At 47.0% G+C, this 21,604-nt stretch overlaps 1 protein-coding gene across 12 annotated transcripts in view; it reads left to right on the forward strand.

The window, feature by feature from the left end:
• Window positions 1–21,604, forward strand: part of LOC119162985 (tRNA (34-2'-O)-methyltransferase regulator WDR6) — a 996,048-nt gene that overhangs the window by 527,671 nt on the left and 446,773 nt on the right. For all 12 annotated transcript variants that reach the window (XM_075884507.1, XM_075884515.1, XM_075884512.1 and 9 more), the window contains one exon: window positions 8,662–8,823. In XM_075884507.1, the coding sequence (XP_075740622.1) occupies window positions 8,662–8,823 (162 nt within the window). The remainder of the gene's footprint in view (window positions 1–8,661; window positions 8,824–21,604) is intronic.

Genomic DNA, 21,604 nt, shown 5'->3' on the forward strand with positions numbered 1-21,604 from the left:
TAAAAAAATCTGTTTGAAAAGTGAACGCTGTCAGGGCTGGATCTTCCTCGTGTTGGCTCCGACAGTTAATGATGACTTGATAAAGAACTCACAGCCCCGATCATCCCGCATGGGTCTCGCCGGCTCTACCACCAATCCTACCGGTCCTGACGCCCAAGAAGACGTCAGACCTAGCGGTACTGCAGTCGCTGCAATTCACCCTGTCAACCTGCCACCATTTTGGCCCAACAGCGCCAGCACATGGTTTCTGCAGGTGGAGGCGCACTTCCGTCTATGGCAAATCACCAGCCAACAGACCAGGTACTGGCACCTGGTGTCCTGCTTACCTCCGGACGTAGCCGACGACTTAGCTGATATTTTAGCGTCGCCGCACCCGAGCCATTCCTACGACACATTAAAGGCAGCTATCATTTCCCGCAAGTCTGAGTCCGAACACAGCAGGCTCCAACAGCTCATCACGGCTACAGAGCTCGGTGACCGTCGCCCATCACAGCTCCTGCGACGCATGCGCCAGCTTCTTGGCGGCCCCTCCGCCCTCCAAGAAGAGAAACTGTTATGTGAGTTGTTCTTCCAGCGCTTACCACAGAGCATGGTCCCGGTCCTCGTAGCTGCAGGAGATGTCCCAGTAGACACACTCGCTGAAATGGCTGACCGAGTGGCGGATTACTCACGGGCACATAGCCTTAATGCCGTTACCATACCGCCACTGGCCGCCGCTGCACACCCGGCACTCGCGAGCATTAAGAACGGTTTGGGCGCCCGTGTCAGGCGCCTCAATGACTTTGTACCTGCGCATCGTTGACCGTCACCCAGGTTCCAAATACACAGTCGCTCACCGACGCCCCCACGTTCTCTGGAACTTCGGCCAACCGACGCGCCGCAGGACGTCTCATCCTCAACCGTGTGCTGATACCACCGTCGATTCGGTGCCTCTGCTCGCAAGTGCACTCGCCCGTGCTCCTGGTCGGGGAAATGCGATGACCGGCCACTAACGGCAGCAAGTGGTACTGGTCGAAAATCATGCCGCCTTTTCTATGTTTCTGATAAGATCACTGGCGCTTGCTTCCTAGTGGACCCAGGAGCCCATGTTAGCGTCATCTCGGCCACGTGTGCAGATCGCCGTCGCAACGAACAGACCTGCCCACTCTAAGTGATCAACAATTCCGCCGTTCGCACATTCGGCCAACGCTCTATTACACTTGACCTTGGACTACGCCGTACGTTCCGCTGAATTTTCATCCTCGCTGATGTCTCGCAAGCTGTTCTTAGAGCTGACTTCCTCAGTTTTTTTAACCTTGCTGTGGACATGCATACTCATTGCATCATTGATCTCAACACCCGCCTCTCCATCAACGGTGTACTCTATACTTCCTCGCCAACGGGACTGCGAGCTCTCACACCTGCTTCGCCGTTTGCAAAAATCACGAAGCCGACACCAGAGAGTCACCGGTGAAGCATTCCATCACTCACCACATTGTGACCACTGGACCTCCCGTTTTTACACGACCCCGTCGACTATCGGCGAGAACGCCTCATCATCGTCCGCCGTGAATTTGAGCACATGCTTGAACTCGGCATTGTGCAGCCTTCCTTCAGCAATTGGGCGTCGCCACTCCACATGGTGCCGAAGAAAGATCCTGGTGACTGGAGACCATGTGGGGATTATCGCGCTCTCAATGCCCACACCTTACCAGACCGCTATCCACTTCCTCACATACAGGAGTTCACGTCAAATTTGGCTGGGTGCACAATCTTCTCCAAGATTGACTTAGTGAAGGCTTACCATCAGATTTATGTAGAACCCGCCAACATTCCGAAGACGGCCATCACCACCCCATTCGGTCTGTTTGAATATGTGAGGATGCCTTTTGGATTGTGCAATTCTGCACAGACCTTTCAGCACACTATCAATGAGGTCACACGAGGTCTCGATTTCGTATTTGTCTACCTTGATGACCTCCTTGTAGCAAGCTCATCTGGCCCCGAGCATGAAGCCCATTTGCACACCCTGTTCCACTGCCTGGATGATTACGGCCTCATAATTAATCCCAATAAGTGTCTCTTCGGCATCACTATAATAAAGTTCCTAGGCCACCTTGTCACTCCAAAGGGTATCCAACCACTCGCCAGCAAAGTGAAAGCTATTCAAGACTTTCCACCCCCGACTTCACTAAAGAGACTCCGAGAATTTCTGGGCCCACTAAACTTTTATCGCCGCTTTCTTCCAAAGGGTGCCACATTCCTAAAGCCCTTGACTGACCTATTAGCTAATAAGGAAGACCCGGCTGCGCCACTGGAGTGAACCGAGGACGCTGCATCTGCCTTCGACACTGCAAAGAAGGTTCTGGCAGACGCCACCATGCTCATACATCCCGTCCCTGATGCCCCAATTCGTCTCATCACCGATGCGTCAAGTGTGGCAGTTGGCGCCGTTCTCGAGCAGCATGTATCTCGTTGGCAGCCCCTTGGTTCTTTCTCGCAAAAACTGAAGCCACCGGAGGCAAAATACAGTACATTCGCCCGAGAACTCGCAGTATACCTCGCTATCAAACATTTCCGTCATTTATCGGAGGGCCGAGACTTTTACGTCGTTACAGACCACAAGCCCTTGACGTTTGCATTCCATCGCAATCACAGCAATTATACCCCACGGGAGGTCTGTCAACTATGCTTTATTTCCGAGTTCACTGTGGATCTCAGACACGCACATGGGCAGAAAAATGCTGCTGCTGATGCACTATCCCGCATCGATGCCTTGTCGACCCAGCCACCACTAGACATGGATGCGCTAGCAGCTGCTCAAAGCAACGATCCTGAGCTGCATCGTATTCGTTCTTCATCCATGTCTCTATTGTTCACTGAGTGCCCGATTCCATTTTCTAGCTCAATAATAGCGTGTGAAATGTCTACTGGTGTCCCTCAGTCCTTCGTGCCTTCAGCTTTTCGTCGCGCAATTTTTGATCAATTGCACAACATGAGTCATTCTGGTATTCGTGCGACCCAGAAGCTAGTCACATCTCGTTTCCTTTGGCCAAGCATCAATGCTGATGTCCGACGCTGGATATGGTGGTTTTGGGCCGCTAAATCTCACATATCAATCAATGATGTCCGACGCTGGGCGCGAACCTGCCTTGAGTGCCAGCGGGTTAAAGTTTACCGCCACATTGTCACGGCAACATCCCCCTTTCGGCCTCCAAACGCAAGGTTTTTTCACGTCCATCTCGACATCGTCTGCTCTCTTCCGTCATCGCAAGGAGCCTGTTACCTGCTGACATGTGTGGATCGCTTCACCAGGTGGCCGGAAGCGTTTCCAATTTTCGATATTACAGCACCAACAGTTGCCAAGGCTTTCACAAATGGCTGCGTGTCGCGCTTTGGATGCCCTTCTGTCGTCACCACTGATCGCGGCCATCAATTTCAATCGGCCCTTTTTACCGCACTTGCCAATATCCTGGGAATTCGACACATCCACATAACTGTCTACCATTGTTCCGCCAATGGCATAGTGGAACGGCTTCATCGACAACTGAAAGCTGCCCTCACTGCTCACCAGCCAAGGAAACGTTAGCTCGACCACCTTCTCTTTGTACTTCTGGGCATCGAATCAGCATTGAAAGTGGATCTCAGCTGCTCATCAGATGAACTAGTTTATGGCGTTTCCCTGCGTCTTCCTGGAGAATTCTTTGAGCCATCATCGCCACCTTCCACTCCACGTACATCACATAGTGCCTCCACGTACGTTCGAGAGCTGCGCACCACGCTTCGGGACCTTGTTCCTGTGATTCCTGCCGACCGACACCCCCAGTCTGCCTTTGTCAGCCAGGATCTGCATGACTGCAGTCACGTCTTCGTTCGGCGTGACCAAATACGGCCACTCTCACGCCAGCCTATGATGGCCCATTCCGCATACTCAATAGTACACCTAAGACGTTCACGCAGGACATCACTGGCCATGAAGACGTCGTGGCTGCTGATCGACTGAAACCTGCGTATATCGCCGCTCTCACGGCCGCGGGGTTTCAATCTTCAGTCTGGATGCCCACATCCAAGCATGTCCACTGGGCCACTCCTCTGATGACTCTTACGGCTCTCGCTCTACGGGGGGGGGAGCCCTGTAGCGCCCCAGAATGCGGCGCTCATCAAAAAAAAAGAAGTTAGCATTGGGCCGCGCGGCAGCTGCAGCGAGATAATAAAAAAGTCTGTTCGAAAACTGAATGCTGTCAGGGCTTGATCTTCCTCGTGTTAGCTCCAACACAAGCATTCGTTGTTATTTTGGGTTTTCCCTCGCTGGCATCGTTGCAACAGCTTTCTGTCTGACAAGCGCTCACAAGTGGGAAGTAAGGCTTGGCAGACATGTGGAGGCAGTCTTCGACGATGTTTGGGAATGGGCTCCCCCTTGGCCTTTGCCGCATTTTGTTTGCACCAGGAATTTGGACCAGGTGGACACAGAGTGTGGTTTGCCTCATCATCATTGGACATGATGTGATGATAAGTGGCCATCACTGCTGTGTGCATAGCATCAACATCACCACTGTGTGTCTTCAGAGCCCACTCATAATAATTGGTGAGCTTGGAGATCAGGTCTCCTGTCAAGTGGCCCTTTCCCTCAAGACTCTCAAGGCCAGGGCCCTTGTGTTTTGCAATCAAGTTGCGCAAAGCAGTGCCCATACGCGTTTGGACATGATTAATGCAGTCCTCTTTTTCCACGGGGTTATACACATAAATCTTATCTTCTTGTAGCGCAAGGTAACTGCGGCGGTCCCTGTCGCAAAGCACTATGGTGTAGCGCAGGTTGTGCTGCTCAAGTGACCTCCAGAAGAGGATGAGGGCAGCCTCAACCTCCATTTCCTTAGCCTTCTTGTCACTGTTTTTCTGAAACTGGTGATGTTCCTTCCACGCTGCATAAGAAGGGTCACCTTCCTTTGGGCCCTACTCGCATCTTGCACAAAAGTTGCTCAAGACAACGAAGTCAAGCACCAGCCCGCTGAACAATTCTATGACAGTGCTGAGACCGATACGCGACGAATGACTGCGAGTCATCCATGACCCATCAAACGACACCGCGATGTTTCCCATGTGGCCTATATTAAGTTCGGCGTAAAGTTCGCGAACCGACCGCAGGCAGTCGCTCGTCAAATTGCGTGCAGCACAATCAACCGCGGGTGCCAACTTCGTCTTCACGTAGTGTTGCCAAGTTTTTGTGTGAAGACCCCGACGGCTGATGCCCATCAACAAGAACACATTATTCAGCGCGGTCTGTGTGTTCCCCGTTGCCTCCATGGCATGCGCGGCCAAAACGTTCACAGCAAAAGGTTTCATGCGTTCATCGCTACGTACGCGCAGCGAGCTTCACAAGGACGCAGTCTCCCCGCAGGTCGAACATAAAACCCAACTTCACGGCGAGTCTGAATTTTCGGTCGTCGCGGACAATCTGCAGTTCTTCGTTGCATGCCTTGCACTTTGCAAATGCCAACAAAGCGCTGTTCACTGTGTCCAAATCTATGATTGTGAACGTGGTTCCATCAGTTGGCCGAGCTGCTTCGTTGGAACCGTCAACCACAAATGCGTGTTTTCGCTCCGTCGCTGCAGTGGACGACAACTCTGATAACTTATCTTGGGCTTTAGCTCGCTCCTCTTCCAAGTCAGATTGCTGCCGATAGATAGTATCTATACGCACACGACCGATGCTTGAAGGCTCCGCAGCTGACGAACTTTGCACAGGCTCCATGACAACTGATGCGGTAGCTAGGCCTTCCGTGGTAGCGTGGATGACTTCGCCATAGGAAGCGGAGAGTGTAGCATCTTGGGGTTTTACTGTATCACGGAGCACTTCTTCAAACTCGCTACTAGCGTCCTTCGTACCTTTTTCACACCAAACTTGTGTCGCGTGCGTAATTCGCGCTCAGGATTTGACATCGTGAAACTTCTCCACTGACACCGAGGCAAAATGGCGTGCATGGACGTGCGCCTCAATACCTGGAGCAGACGAAGCCAGGAGCCTCCACCAATAGGGAAGCAAGCTCAAGTCAAGTGCGTGAAATAGCGAATAGGAAGGCACTCTGATACTTCTTTTTGCCGCTCATTTTACAAGCTTACAATGGTTTAACTGGACCCATTCTTGCGGGATTTTGAAGGCGGAAGACAGCTCTCTCAAATGAGACCAAGCGGGCTGTGCTGGTACACATGAAAGGGCAGGGGCGCGTCACAGAAAATGTGCGATTTCAACGTCGAATTTGGCTCAGATTTAGCTTGAAAGTGCCATATAAAGGGTCTTAGCGGCTAAAATAATGATAATATATACATGAAATTCACGATATAAGTGCACTAGTAGCGGTAGATTTCAAAAACGTAATAAAAAACTTGTTTTTTTCGCAATTTTTCAGTCTCCACAACCCGTGTCCCCCCTTAAGAGAACAAACTTCGTTAAACAAAATACAATCATTGGCAAATAGCCTAATTTGTACTGAGGGACAAATTTCATTAACAATGTCATTTATATATATTAGAAACAGTAATGGCCCTAAAACACTACCCTGGGGAACTCAGAGGTTACGGAAAGTTCATTAGAAAAATAATAATATATTGATACAAACTGCTTGCGATTAGACAAATAAGCTGCTACCCAGTTAATAATGTACGCTGGAAGGTTAATTGACTGCAATTTTTTTACGGGTTTAATATGAGGAACAAGGTCGAATGCTTTCTTAAAGTCCAAAAATATAATGTCAATTTGGCTTGACTTGTCAAGAGTACTTGCAAGGTAGTGTATGATTCGTAAGCTGTGTTACAGTGGATAACCCTTTGCGAAAGCCATGCTGGTGAGGAGACAGTACATTGTTATCAATTAGAAGCTTAGTTATTTCATTAGCAATAATATGTTGGACTAACATGTAGCATGCAGTTGTCAATGAAATGGGGTGATAATTGGTTAGTTGGACTAAGTTGCCCTTTTTTTGAATGGGAACGACCCGTGTAGTTAGCCAGTCTGCAACAACAGTGGCTGATGACAACGACGAACGATAAATGATTACTAGAAAGGGAGCTAGCGCTTCAGCACACCTGCGTAGAAAAGCATTCGGTATGTTGTCTGGTCCTGGAGAGGATTTAACTTTAAGGTTCAACAGCATTGACACAACCCCTGGTTCTTACCGTATTTACTCGCATAATTCTTGCGCTTTTTTCGGCGGAAAACCGATGCAAAGTTGGGGTGTGCGAGAATTACGTGGGGAAAACTTTTCACGAAAACATAGTGCAAAAAAGAAAACGAAGTGGCCGCAAATCGGGATTCTCACACCAGCAACTAACAGCAAGCTTTGAGAAGTACTAATTAAAAGTTACCTGAACATTAAAAGCACTGGTTCAACACAAGGCAAGATTTATTTGAGACACTAAAAGTGCAAGCAAATAGTCGAGAATTAGAATACCATACGCAAAGCTTGTGGGTGTTGCGGCCGTAGTGGTAGCATTCATCGCGCAACAGGAGCCCTCAAAAGGTAAGCGTAGGACGTCAGTATTAGGCTGATGGCTTTCTAATAGAATCGTCCGCAGTTTTCTTCTGAAGAAATAAAGTTTACGATCAATCCCAGTTTTAGGCCATGGCAGGTACAACGCGTATTGGTGGCTTTCAGCTGCCGTCACCAGTAGCAAACACAAAACTCACAGACTTCGAAGGGCCTACCGGCGGCCCTGTTGTCGTTTAGTGCATGATCTATCACTTTCAACTTGAAAGCAGCCGTGTAGCTTCAGTATCCCCCCATAACGTGACAAGATTACCAACACAACATACAAAACACGCCGCAACGCGCACTTGCCGCTTTGGCTTGGCTTGGATTGGATTGAATTTCCGTGCAGTAATAGTACAATTGATTGTTAAAAGATGGCGCCAGATGACGTGCGCTATTATCGCCAGTTGCTGGAACGAGCAGACGACGTGATTGCGGCAGTTTTAGGGGGTGCGATAATTACTCGAGAAAAAAAAATGAAGTATTTTTATTGGGCGATGTTGGGGGTGCGAGAATTATGCGAGTGCGAGGATTAAGCGAGTTAATGCGGTATATGATATCAGGGTTCGAGTGACATGGCATGCGATCAGGGCTTATAGCGGTATCAGAATGAGAAAATACTTATTGACAATAATAATTAAAGTGTTCCGCAATACATTTTTTGGTTACAACGACGAAGCCTTTTCCGATCGTTAAACGACGAAGCCGTTTCCAATCGTTGGTCATCGGCCACTGCTGGTACGTAGGGCAGTCAACTACTCTAAATGTAAGCATGTTTATATAGGCCAGCAACTGCTGACATCTACTGGTAGCTTTGAGAAATACTACCCTATATGGCTGCGTAGCAATGGGTGCCAGCTTTATCTGTGGATGCAGTTTCAGTGAACACATACCAAGAAAGTTTTACTGTACTTGTAGCAAAGGAGTTGTTCTTTTGAGCAGAAGTCTGTTGAGAAGCATTTGTCATTTCTTTCTGGATACTGTAGCTTTGAGGGAGTGCCGGCCACACTAACAAGAAACTCTGTAAACAGCAGTTCTGTGCTTATCGAGTTTTTCATCGTGAGCTTTCATCTTTCCTTTCCTGCTGATTTTTTGAGTAACACACAACTCCTAAGTTGTCTCACCTAACGGCATTTTACCTTTTCACCATGCCCTGTAGGAGCTCATTGAGCCCTTCCGGACGTACGTGGGCATCCATGGCAACAATGGTGTCACGGATATTCAGCAACAGAGCGAGACACTGGTGACTGCAGGACGTGATGGGCGAGTGCTGCTTTACTCCCTCAAAAATCGAGACCTGCATTACCTACGTGTCTTTTGGGTGAGTACACATGTACACTTGTTTCTTGACCACTAGCTAGTGAGTCTATGTCAAGCTGCGATTCTGCTCAGGAATGCTTAACATACAGTATGCTTATTCCAAATGGGCTGTGATCATCCATTGTTGTTTTACCACATGTACTTTTTTTTTTCAAGAATATCCAACACTAAACTTTGAACACAGGCTTACGGAAAGTTTAGCCCCGGATGCCTTTCAAAAATAAAATATGTACCACCGGCTAGCCCCACAACAGGGTTTATTAAGCATACAGTTTTCATTTTAGATTAAGCTGATTTATGCTGTAAATTGTCAATTTATCAAAACTCCTCCACCAAAAAAAGCACATGAAATGTGTGATGGTTTAACTATTGCACTTTGAATGAGCAGAATAAAATAAAGGCTTAGTAAGCATCTGCCCCAAGCACATTTAAATAAGCACTGAACAGTAGTACACTTTAACTAGCCATTGCAAATTTAAATCGCCTGCTGTGCACCGCCACGTCCAACAAAGACGTGAATGCGATTCCACAGCAAATGTGACCTAAAGTACCAATTACAATGCCTTTTCTTACTTTTTGGCAAAGTGCCGATGAGATTCTGGTTCTTGCACACAATGGTATGATAACATGCAGTGGCAACACTAAGTAGAATTTTGAAACTATTGCTATGTATGGAACACTCATTGACTGACAGAGTGCTTACAAGTATCTATTGGTTTTCATTCATATATGTGTGCACAGTGATACAGCAATATGCTATTTGAAAACGCCTTTTTCCAAAATATTGGAGTTTCGCGTGGGGTCCCTTTCCAGTTGTGTGCAGCCCATCATTTGCTCTTCTCGCACTATCGCAGCCTTCACTGCCAGGCCACTTGCTGTACAGTACTCAAGCATTTGGTGTGCTTGTATTCTTTATTTCTACTTTTTTCCAGACTGTCCATGAGTATGACGAAAAGTTAGTTGGGTCAATGTGGCAAGGAGGGTGTCCTGCAATCAACTTTGCAAGGCTCTAGATGAGGGAGGCACATTTGGCCTGTTGTCCTAACAAATGTGCACAGTACACTGAAAATATCAGTACACTTGCTATATCTGTATGCGTGCAATTAGCATGATGACAGTGTCATTGCACAAAAGTTTCTCAGTGCCTGTACTCCTGAACTTGCCAACAGCTTTTGTTTTTACAGTCGAATCTCATTGATTTGAACACCCTTAATTTGAACTTCCGGTCAATTAGAACTCATGCTGAAGTCCCATCAAAGCTATGTGTATTTAAATGCTCGAAAACACTCTGTTATTCGAACGCGCAAGCACTTGCGACATTGAATTCGAACATAACGGGCTCCGAATATGCTCTCAGCACCATGCCCAATCCCGTGGCGGCACCTCTGACACCTTATCGCTGCGTGCAATAGAAAAGAAAAGGCTGCGGTGGAATGTTTGTTCTCTCTCAAGTGCCGATCTGCGACGCGCCTGTGCTATGCTTCTCTCTTTTTCATTCCTGCCACGTAAAGATCCTTCTCCTTTCAATGCTGCTTGGAAAGAAAGAGAGGAAAAAAAGGAAAGGTGTCCCAGAGTGTTTGTTCTCTCTCACCCGCCCCTGCCACGCTTCCCCCTTTCTTTTCTCTGCCACGTAGACCCTTCTTCTTTCAAAGACGTGCGCAAAAAAAGCTAAAAGAAAAAGGGAAAGAAGGAAAAAAAGACTGCTCTGGAGTGTTGGTTCCCTCTCAATTGCCGATCTGCTTCTCTCCATGTGGAGACGCTCCTCCTTTCTCGTCACGTGTTGGCCACGCTGCGGCTGCAGCCCAGAGGGTAGCAGCGAAGACACAGTTGTTGCCGTCCTCTTTAGAGGCTCTGAACATTGCCGCGGACAACCTATTTTGCCAGGAGAATGCTGAAGCCAAAGTAAAAATTCTTTGCAAGCTGCGTACTAAATTTATTGACTCGCTGCATGACAAACGTGTCCAGGCATGCATCACCAATTACTTCAGTTAATGACGGATGTCCTGTGATTTGTGAATAACTGTAAGTCTCCTGAAACTTCCCCCTCGTGTGTTAGCACATTGCAGATGGGCCACTGCATGGTGAGCCCTCCGTTTATTTAGCTTTCATCAATTTTAACTTCTTTTAAGAGGGCAGACTGCTCTTAGACATTCTTTGTTTATTTCTTCAGTGATCTCGATCAAACTGCACAGGATTGTGCAGTTTTGGCTGCTGATTTCAAATATTTAATTAGTTTTTCTGTAACTCATCTTGTTCCTGAGGTAACTTTAGTTCACCTCCTATTGTTTAAGGTCACCATAGAGAAAAGTACTCAATTAAAAAATGATATTTAAGATATGCCAACATAGAACAATGAGTATAGATTGAAAGTATGTAAGAGTTTTTGTTTTTAGCTCTTTCTTGGTTATTTTGCAGCAAAATTAACTATTTATTTTTAAAAGCAGTTGGACTTGCGTTACAGTTTTGATGAATTATAATTGAAAAGACTTGTGTTCTAAATTCTGCTCCCATACTTGCATTCTACTCACATACAGGTTTGCATTCAAAAGCATTATTGTTTTACCTGCCATAGCTGCAGAGATATTGAGGCCTCAATATTCAACAGTCACAAATTTACTTTTTTTTTTGATAAAAATGGAAAAAACGGAAAAAACACAGCTTTCTTAAAAACACTAATCACAGTGTGCATGTTTTTCAATGCTCATTAAGGCACTCATAAATTCATAGCAGAGCTTTTAACACAAGTGCCATCAAATTGTAAAGAAGCCTCGAAGACGGTTCCCCATTTTTTTGCTGGTTCTGCATGTTAACAGCACCAAGAATCTGGACAGTTAGAATGACATTACAAAAAATTGCCACTTCCTGGTATGTGAAAATTTGCAGAGAGATAGAAAAATACTTGCAGAAACCAAATATCTCAATTTTAAAAACTGAATTTTTTGTCACTTTTTGGTCCCAATGAGCAGTCTGCCCCCTTAATTCAAACAAATTTTCGGGCCCCATCAAGTTCAAATTATCGAGATTCGACTATACGAGCACTTTTCAGCAGCCTCATAGATGAGGCGGCAGCAGCGAAGCATGCTTAAGTCGTTGCTTGATAAAATTGTGCATGTTTAGAATAGTGCTATACCATATGTTCGGCCTAGCAGATAGCTAAAAATGCTTGTTGTGATGAGATGATCAGAATTATGTCACACTTGCGCATTTGTCGGTGGCTGCCACGCCACTTTATTATTTGATGCTTACCAGTAAATGCATAAGTGCGCGTAAATTAGATATGATTGATGGATTGGTCTCTGCAGTTGCCAAAAAGATGACGACCTTTTTCACCATAACATGGTGTTAGTGAGTTGAGGGGCTGCAGTTAACTTTAATGCTTTAATGTGAAAAAAACTATTGCAGTATGCACTGACGGGTAGGGAGAGAATGAGCAACTACAGCTAAAGTGGTTGGCTCTAAATACTCAATGCTCTAGCTTGGTCTAAATACTCGATGAAAATATACTGCTGTAAAATCGAAGGAGTAATAAGAAAATAGAATGTTCAAATGAATGCACTTACCGAGCAATTGTTCAGAGCACTACAATTAAAGCATTTTGCAATTTAGCTGCTGGTGTTTGTCATACAAGTGCGTAAAACAGTTGCAGCACTTGTTTGCATTCTCTACATTTAACTTGAGCCAAAATGTTTTTGCCTTTCTTAGATGGCCAAATTCTATTGTACATCTTTATTCCCGTTATACTCATGGTACAAGCCAGGGTACTTCTAAATGCTTCTTTTATTTTTGGCCCCACAATAAAAGACATATGTAGCTCTACCTCCCTGGCCAATGACAAGCTTCCAAGCTGCAAACCTGCCTGCATGCCAGCGCACGGATAAGGCACACCTTTGCCGCGCATGTACCGTACCCCTAAGCACGGTCCCTTAGTTTACTCAATTTCATAGATGGTATTCCTCGTAATGCACAGTCGAAGTACTCGTAAAACTACGTGAAACGGCGACAAAGCTGACAAGCTCCCGTCGCAGTGGCCTACACTACCCTCTCCCCCGTGTTACCTGGCAGCGCCTCCAGCTGTAACGCCACGTTCTGGCCTAGCGCAGATTTCGTGCAAGGCGGTGCTTCCGGGCAAGGGTAACACAGCTCGTTTTTCACACCTCCCCTTTCTAGCCACTCTACTATAGTGGTGGTTATCTGCCCCTCCGCTTTATAGGGCGTATATGAGCATTTAACCGTAGGAGCGTTAGTAACCGCCACCTGTTGTCATTGGGGCGAGTATTAAACATTTTCTGGCCTGTTTGGTGTCGCGCAGTACAAGTTTTTATTACGAGATAACAGTTCACCAATTATCTCTCGCATACCACCTACAAGGCAACAAGTCTGCCAGAATGAGTCCCTCGTTATGAGTGAAGGAAAGTCTAATCTTAAGGGCTCGTTTTTCTTGTTAAAAACAATAATAATGAGAACTGTAGTGTTCGTATCCTGAAGGAGTATGGTCAATAGCCGGGGTTCAGTCTTGGCGAGCAACAGGGCGGTGTTTACCGTCGCCTCGCGTGACTAACGACGCTGCAAATGCGTGATCAGACGAACAGCCAGGGCACCGAGCGCAGCTTGGCAAGTACACAGTAATGCTCTCAATCAAGTTGCAACACTTTATTGCCTGCGGCAACATGAAGCAGTACAGTGCCCATTGCAAAAGACGGCGGGAAAGCAAAGGAGACGAGCGAAAAGTACAACACTAAGAGTGCCGCGAGCCCGTCTCCATGGGCAAAAGGGTTCACAGTGACATGCCACTGAGAGAAACGGGCCCTCACGATTATGCTGCACGCTCTCACAATCAGTGACAACAAGACCCGATCGCTCGAGCGAGGGCAAACTCTGCTCATGTACAGGTACAGGTCAGCGTAGTAAGACCATTCATGAACCCGCCACACTGCTCTTCGGCCTAGTGTTTGGAAGGGCCAACGAGAGGTGAGCATTCGATGTGGGCGCAAGGCATTGTTGTTGAGTTCGAGCAAGCTCCAAGAATAAAGGGAGCCGACGGATGGAAAGAAAACGTCTGCTTACCTGCGTTGTCCAGTGAGGATCTCTCACTTCCACCGGGTGTGCGTGGAAAACGTCTCGTGAGACTTGTGCTTAGCGCTGCCGTTGACATCCGCTACCAGATGAGAGGGAGTAAAGCCACTCCCACTCTCCTAGCGCTGACATGCCGCGGAGGAGGGAAGAGTCATGTTACGACATGAAAACAGCAGAAATAGGCGACTAAGCCTGCGCAATGACGATGGGCTAGTCTCAATTTCCAAGTCTCCTCCTAAGTTTGCCCTATACCGGTCTGCAAAGGCAGCTGGAGGTGACCCATGCTGTTAAAATGTTAAGCAACAGCTAACATAAGTCCAGTCCTGTAACTGCTGCTACAAAAATTGATGACAAAGGAGAAATGATAATAACAAAACAAAAACATGACACAATAAAATGCATCCCTAAAAGAGAGTACAGGAGAGGCTAGTGTTCGTGATGCTGAGGAGGGATGGCGTCCACCGCACGGAGAGGGGGAAGAGCATAATAATGTCTGCTGGGTGCGATGTCAGAGTCAAAGCAAGACACACGGAAGGGGCTCACTGATGGCTCGTGGCTCTTGACAGCTCTTGACAATTTGTCAGCGAGTCCAATGAATGCCACTTCAGTGATGGTTTGGAGGTCTCGAATTTTCTGCCTTGATGACAGAGCTGGGATGTCGTTGGGACAGCCAGGCCTCTCTAGAAATTAGGGAGGCCGAACAGAAATTGGTTGCGTGGTGCCCTGGCATTGGCTGATAGCAATCTATTGCTGCCATGTCAGCTGGCCTCGCGCAGCCATATGAAACAAGGAGGCAGCAAGGCTTCTCGGCAACGGCTGAAAGCAGGACTGTCTTGATGTCAGTGGGCCAGGGCCATGAACACCTCTCAGGTTCATGTGGATGGGATGAAGCCACTATGAGCACTCTTCCGGGCATGCGCCAAAGCATCACGCACGTAAACAAGCACTTAATCCCACACTCACACACGCCTTCGAAGATTGCATGAGCGAAGGTGCAAGGCATCCTTCCTACCTCTTCCCACTGCATAAGTACCATTACTTACTACTTCCTTCTCTGGTAGAAGAAATAAAAAACATGGAAAATGTTGAACAGAGCAAAATGACACTAAATATTTGGCCAAAAGAACATAAAACATAGATTACACATGAACACTTAATAAAAAAAATTTGGGTATCTCCACGTAGTGGATGATAGTGACGTGGGTGAAGCTCCCAAGGTTTTTCCGTGATACCATGAATCATTAGAGGAGCAGCATCCGGGTCCACCTTGTGCCGCGCGCGCATTCCTGCCGCTTCTTGCTTTTGCACTCCGGGGTCTGCTTATCGTTTAGCCCGCTTCGCAGCGACTTCCTTGATGGGCACCGTATTGGGGTTTGCTCGGTGCCGCACTCGATTGGCGGCAGCCTCTCGAGCCACCAAGCGCGATCCCACACGTACGGCGACGATCCAGAAAAATTAGAGATAATGGCTGCACCGGCACAGCTCTGCATAGCAGCCAATTGGAGAGCAGCGGCACCTCCATTGCCATATAGTGGCCATTAACCCAACTGCCATATTGCACACATCTCTATGGGATGGCCCCTTCTAGGAAACTAGACGAGAAAGTGCGATGACGATACAAAAATGCACACAGTGCCATTTAGTATATTTTCTTTATTTATTTATTCAGAAAACTGTCAATCCCGTGATGGGATTATTACAGGAGTGGTGTCACATTGTACATAGTTAAAACAAGCAATACACAGACTAAAAATACATGTTGCAAGCACTTGAAATTTGAAGCTCATATCTCAAACATAGTGCAAAATTCGCCGTAGTGATAGGCAAAGAGTCTTTATGAATATAAACATCAGATGAAATGCTGGGGCAAGCAAAAAACAAATACAGAACGAAATTGTACAGACAGAGTTAAAACTTGCGACATCATCGATTCAGGAAATCACGGCTAAATAAAAGACAGCACACAGTCACTCGCTCGATTAACAAATTCGTCAACTGTCGGCTGTGTCAACACGGTGGGGTGCAGGGCATTCCAAGGGCGTATGGCTCGCGGAAAAAAAGAGTGGCCAAAAACATTGTTCTTGAAGGGATACTCATCAAGTGTGTGACAATGTTTATTTCGTGTTTGGCGCTTACTGTTAACCTTAACATAATTAGCCGGATTTATTTTCAAAGAGTTGTGTAGCACCAGATACAAAAATCTCAGGCTATGAAGCTTGGCCCGGCTCGCCAGGGTGGGCAGATCCGCTCTTATCAAAAGAGCAGTAGGTGAGTCGGTACCCTTATAACGGTTATAGATAAAACGGACTGCTTTACGTTGTATTCTTTCAAGCGAGGCTACATGTTTGTTTGTGAAGGAGAACCAGGCCACACTCGCATATTCGAGGATATGGCGGATAAGCATGGTATACGCTAAAAGTTTTGTTTGGGGTGTCGAATGATGAAGGGTTCGCTTAAGAAAAAATAACCTGCCGAGTGCCTTCTCTGTAGTATGTTCGACATGTGCAGTTCAATTTAAGTCGGACGATATCAAGATGCCTAGATATTTGCAGGCAGCGACGTTGCGAAGTGGGACGTTTCCCAGCGAATACGAAAAATTTGCCCTCGTTTTTTTTTTTGTAGTTGACATGGCGACAGTTTTCTTAGTATTTATTTCCATTTGCCACTCTCGACACCAGGTTTCGATCTTTTTTAGCGAATCATCAAGTTTTAAATGATCCTGGTAGCTGTCTATTCACTGGTACAGGATACAATCATCTGCGAACAATCTGATTTTTACATCGCCTACGTCTGCAACGTCATTGATAAAAAGAAGAAACAACATGGGGCCTAAAAGAGAACCCTGGGGCACTCCCGATAATACTGGAACCATGTCAGACACATGTGCACCATATTGAAAAAATTAGTAGCGGTCGGTCAAATAGTGTTCGATCCACTTGGTCATAGGTCCGTTTCCCAGTATACCGGTTAGCTTTTGGATCAATTTGGGATAGGAAACGCAGTCAAAAGCTTTTGACAAATATAAAAAGACTACATCAATCTGCGATTGATCATTAATGCCATTGGCAAGGTCATGCAAGGTCTCAACCAGCTGTGTGACAGTAGATGGTCCGCGACGAAAACCGTGTTGATTGGGATGGAGAATAGCATTTTCTTCCACGTATTCAGTGAGGGACTTTAGAATAATATGCTCAAGCATTTTGCAGGAAGTACACGTAATAGAAATTGGTCTGTAATTAGATGGACAAGACGAGTCACCACTTTTGTGAATGGGAAGAATTTTTGCAATTTTCCATTCCGGTGGAACCTGGCAATCCTTAAGCGATTTCGAAAATATAAAAAAAAGGTATTTACACACAGATTCAGCGTAACACTTTAAAAACGCATTGGGAATCTCGTCGGGTCCACTATTTTTCTTCCCATCAATGTTCAATGAGAGTGATAGCAAACCCGGCTCAGACAGTCGAGGCAAGCTCAAAGCACTTAAGTTTTTACACCAAAACAGAAGCGACGTATGTTTACCATTGTCAGCTGTGAAGACAGACTGGAAGTAAGTGTTAAATGAATTAGCTTTCATTAATTCCTGCTCCGCTGAAATGACAGTAGGGAGGTTGTTTGTTGTTTTGTCACCTAACTGCAGTTTGCATGTATCTCTATGGAACAGTGCCATCTATTGTACTATAAGGAAGACACTACTGGGTACGCCAGAGGGAAGAGGGTTTGCCCTAGACTATAAGGAGCTTCGCCGCTGAAGCATTAGCAGCAAACTGGGCGGGGTCGACTTTTTTACGAGCACAGGCCATAAAGAAGCTAACCTATAGACCTATTCGATGTCTGTAAACACAGTAGGGGCAGAGTGACGTCGCGGCGCGTTGGCTACGCCGAGTCGTCCTAGCTAATAGTGCGCCACCAGCCTCTATGATCATGTGACGTCAGTGCAGCAGGTGCACAAGCTGCCATTGAGAAGAGCCCGCCGGGACGCCTCTCGCATGTTTACAAGCGGCAGCCACAACAGAGGAAGTCGAAATCGCTGTGGAGGGGTTCTGAAATGAACGTATGAGCTATGTTGACGTGTAGCTCTTGCCTTGTCAACCTCATCAAAACATATGAGGCATCTTAACGGCGGTAATATAGCTCATTTGCAAAATGTCATTGTCGTTGTTGCTGCCTACGTCACACGTGCACATTTTAATTTGTACTTGTGCAAGGACAGACCCAGTCAAGCAAGAGGCTCCAGGTTACAATATGCAAATGCGTGGTGTAAAAATACGTGGCCACAAGTCATTACGGTAAATCCTCGCATATAACAAATGTGCCAGAAGTTATACATGCAAACGACAAGGGTGACCTCGGCAACACATTTCGTCTGCAATACACTTGTGATAATGCTTCAACGACATGCTGTCGACATTACGATTACGTACCTGTAAGGTCTGCGGCTCAATTTGTGCGCTCAAGCTGACACCGCCAAATGCGTGCGGACCGTAGAGAGACTTGGCAAGTTTCCCCGAATGATGTTTTTCTGTGAATTCACACAGACGTGAAAATCTTGTGAATCGCACTACAGCCAGAACAGCCCTGCCCGATACACTTGTGTCAGGTGTGTCATTGCAGCAGCATATAATCAGAAAAGGCATAGTCTAAGTCATCCTTTCGTTCGCTGCTACTTTAATGAACCGTACCCATGCAAAAGGAAACACATGCGTGATCTTTGGCTTGATGACCAAGTGACATCTTTAGTTCAAGTGAGTCTGACTATATTGTTTTGACGTGTCGAAGAATTTTGCAGTTATATAAACATAGGCAACCGTGAAAAATATTTTGTAAATGACAATACTATCCAGAACGTTCACGTGCTTTGAGACTAACTGCTCGAAACAACTCCACGAATTATTGAAAAAATCCCGTAAATCCGCTGCTTATTCTACTGCCTGAGAAAGCTAATAATTTTTTTCTGGTTGAGCTTCTCCAGAAAATAACCGTTGAACCGGCATCGAAGGCAAGTTTTCGCGTTTGACAGGTGCCGCTGATCTGGGACGGTTTTTGTCAAGAGAAAACTTAAAAAAAACGGGAAAAAAAACCTGGTCCATCTTTCTTGAGCATTCCCACACAAGTCACCGTAAAAGCTCGTCGGCACACCATTTTTTCTTTTTTGCATAGCCGCAAGCAGTGCATGCACCAGCAAAAACACAGCAGCAACTGCGGTAGGTGCAGCAGCTTTTGCCTACTAAGCGGAACCGAACGTCCGACAACAGCGTCACCGCTTTTTCATGGCGTGTATCCGGTGGAATTTGTCTATACTGAAACTAGACAGTAAACTGGGGGTCTTCGGTTGTGCAAAATGAGTCCGCCACACGGCGAGAAATTACAAAGGTGTCTGCTTCCTCAGATTATACCAGTGCCTGGTCCAAATGCGGTCCGCTGCTCCGGGTGTGCCTGCTGCTTGCATGAAGTGCCCCTGGGTGCTGGTGCAAGCTCGTCAGACTGTGATACAAAGGCTTACAGGTCTGCAGTATGGGCACTGCTGAGTTTTCTTAAAAAGAGATTTTTCAGCAAGTAGGTGCCATGGATGCTCACTGACAATCTGTTTCATAAGACCAGGCAGGTTACCATCCCTTGGTTTCACGGTTTGTTGGACGAGGCAGGCACAATAGCGATAAATGTCATGCTTTTTGCCGAGCCAGGTCACATCGTTGCTCAGTTTTGAGAAAAACTTTCAAGCTACTCAGGTGACGGGTCATAGGTTTGTCGTGAGAGGATCACAACAGTGCGGCTCAAAGACTTTTGGGCATAACCACCTTAAATGGATTGGCAGACTTCTCATCAGTGGCTACATACTTCAGCAGGAGCCTGTGTTGGTGCAGTAAGTATGAATCTGCCGGGGACTCAGCGACACACGTTGGTTGCAGCTCCCTATCTGCACTCCCCGTAAAGCAAGCAGCGTAATAGTACTCAATCTCCCTGAGACTATTCCACATTTCGCGACAAAACAGATCACTTTACTGAGCCTTCCGAAGCTCTTGGCTGCTGAAAGAGATTCCGATCCTTCCAAAGGGGAATAGCTTGTATGGTGCCCACTCAAGGCCGTAGCAACCGCCACTTGCATCGGGGATCACATGTTCGCTCTAGGCATTGTGGCCTTCAGAAAGTTCCCCGCTTGGCCGCTTACCTCGATTGCAGCCAAGATTCTGCCGCATGCGAACTCGCCCTTTTTGCGGAACAGTGGCGAAGCCATTGTTTTGCCCCCAACACTTGCATGTGCAAAGGCAGTGCACATGCAATGTCGCACTGGAATCAAGGTTCTCGGAAAACAATAGGGCACTAAATAGTGTGTCAGCTACCATGTTGGTTGCACCTGCTTCATCCGGAAGCCATTGACGCTTAGCGGTGCGGTCGAGCGAAGGTAGTGTCCCAGCTCGATCAGTGGTGTGGTTTCAAAAAGACCACCGGTCTGAGTGCAATCTCCAGAGCAAAAGAGGCTTCTTGTGGGATTTGCCTGCTGTCGAACATAATATGCACTTAGTGCGGCTACCATTTACAATTCAGCCGTCCTCTAAATGTGCAATCGAACTGTCGGTTGCACTGCTGGTGGCGGAAAAAAAGTTCGCTGAGAACCGACTGCGAGTGTTCAGCAGGCAAAATGTTCAGCAGACAAAAACCCCGTGACGCAGACATGTTGCGGCAAGCCCAAATCGCACAAGCGAACTGACTTGCTAAGAACAGTCAAAAGCTTAATGAGCTTTTGAATCCGCGTCGGGTGCCATTGTAGTGTACATGTTGGGTGCCAGTGTAGTGTACACGTATCCCGCAGGAGTACGGCTTCTAACTTGGGTTCGGTCTTAGTGAGCCACAGGGCTGTGTTCATTGTAGCCTCGCGTGACGAATGCTACTGCCCATGGGCATCTGGACAAGTAAGGCCCCGAGCGCTGCGTGACAAGTACACAGTACAGCTTTTAAACAAGTTGCAACTCTTTATTTGCTTGCGGCAACACCAAAAACGCTGTACAGCGTCCGTTGCAAAAAGCGACAGCAGGAAAGTAAACGAGGCTTATCCAAGCCACAGGTAAAAAGTACAACACAAAGGGTGCCACGAGCACGTCTCCGTGAGCAAAAAGGCTCCTGATTACACGCCGCTAAGGGAAACGGGCCCTCACGACTATGCTGCCCGCTCTCACGATCAGTGACAACAGGGTCTGATAGCTCGAGTGAGGGCAAACTCCGCTCGCGTTGGCTTTGAGAGGTACAGGTCGGCATAGTAACACCGCGCGCGAACACACTGCACCGTTCTTTACCTAGCATTTGTAAGGGGCAAAGAAAAGGTAAGCATTCGCCGCACGCGCAAGACATGGTTGGCCAGTCAGCGCGAGCTCCAAGAACGAACGGAGCCGATGGACAGAAAGAAAATGTGTGCTCCCTTGATATTCATGGAGGATCTCTCACTCCCGCGGCGCCCGTGTTCGACACGTCTCGTGAGACTCGAAGGCAGCGCTACCGTCGACATCTGCTGCTGGGTGAGAAATGTTAATGTCACTTTGGCTTTCTCGGTGCCGACAGACTGCGGAGGAGGGGAGAGTCATGTTAGGATATGAGAATAGCAGAAATAGGCGACAAAGCCCTTGCGATGGCGGTGGGCTAGCCTCAATTACCACAGGACAGTAATTGCAGGAAAAATATAGGAGTTGTTATTAGAAGTAATTGCAATGTAAAGG

The sequence above is a fragment of the Rhipicephalus microplus genome, unplaced genomic scaffold (genome assembly GCF_043290135.1).
Source record: "Rhipicephalus microplus isolate Deutch F79 unplaced genomic scaffold, USDA_Rmic scaffold_34, whole genome shotgun sequence".
NCBI classification, from domain to species: domain Eukaryota; kingdom Metazoa; phylum Arthropoda; class Arachnida; order Ixodida; family Ixodidae; genus Rhipicephalus; species Rhipicephalus microplus.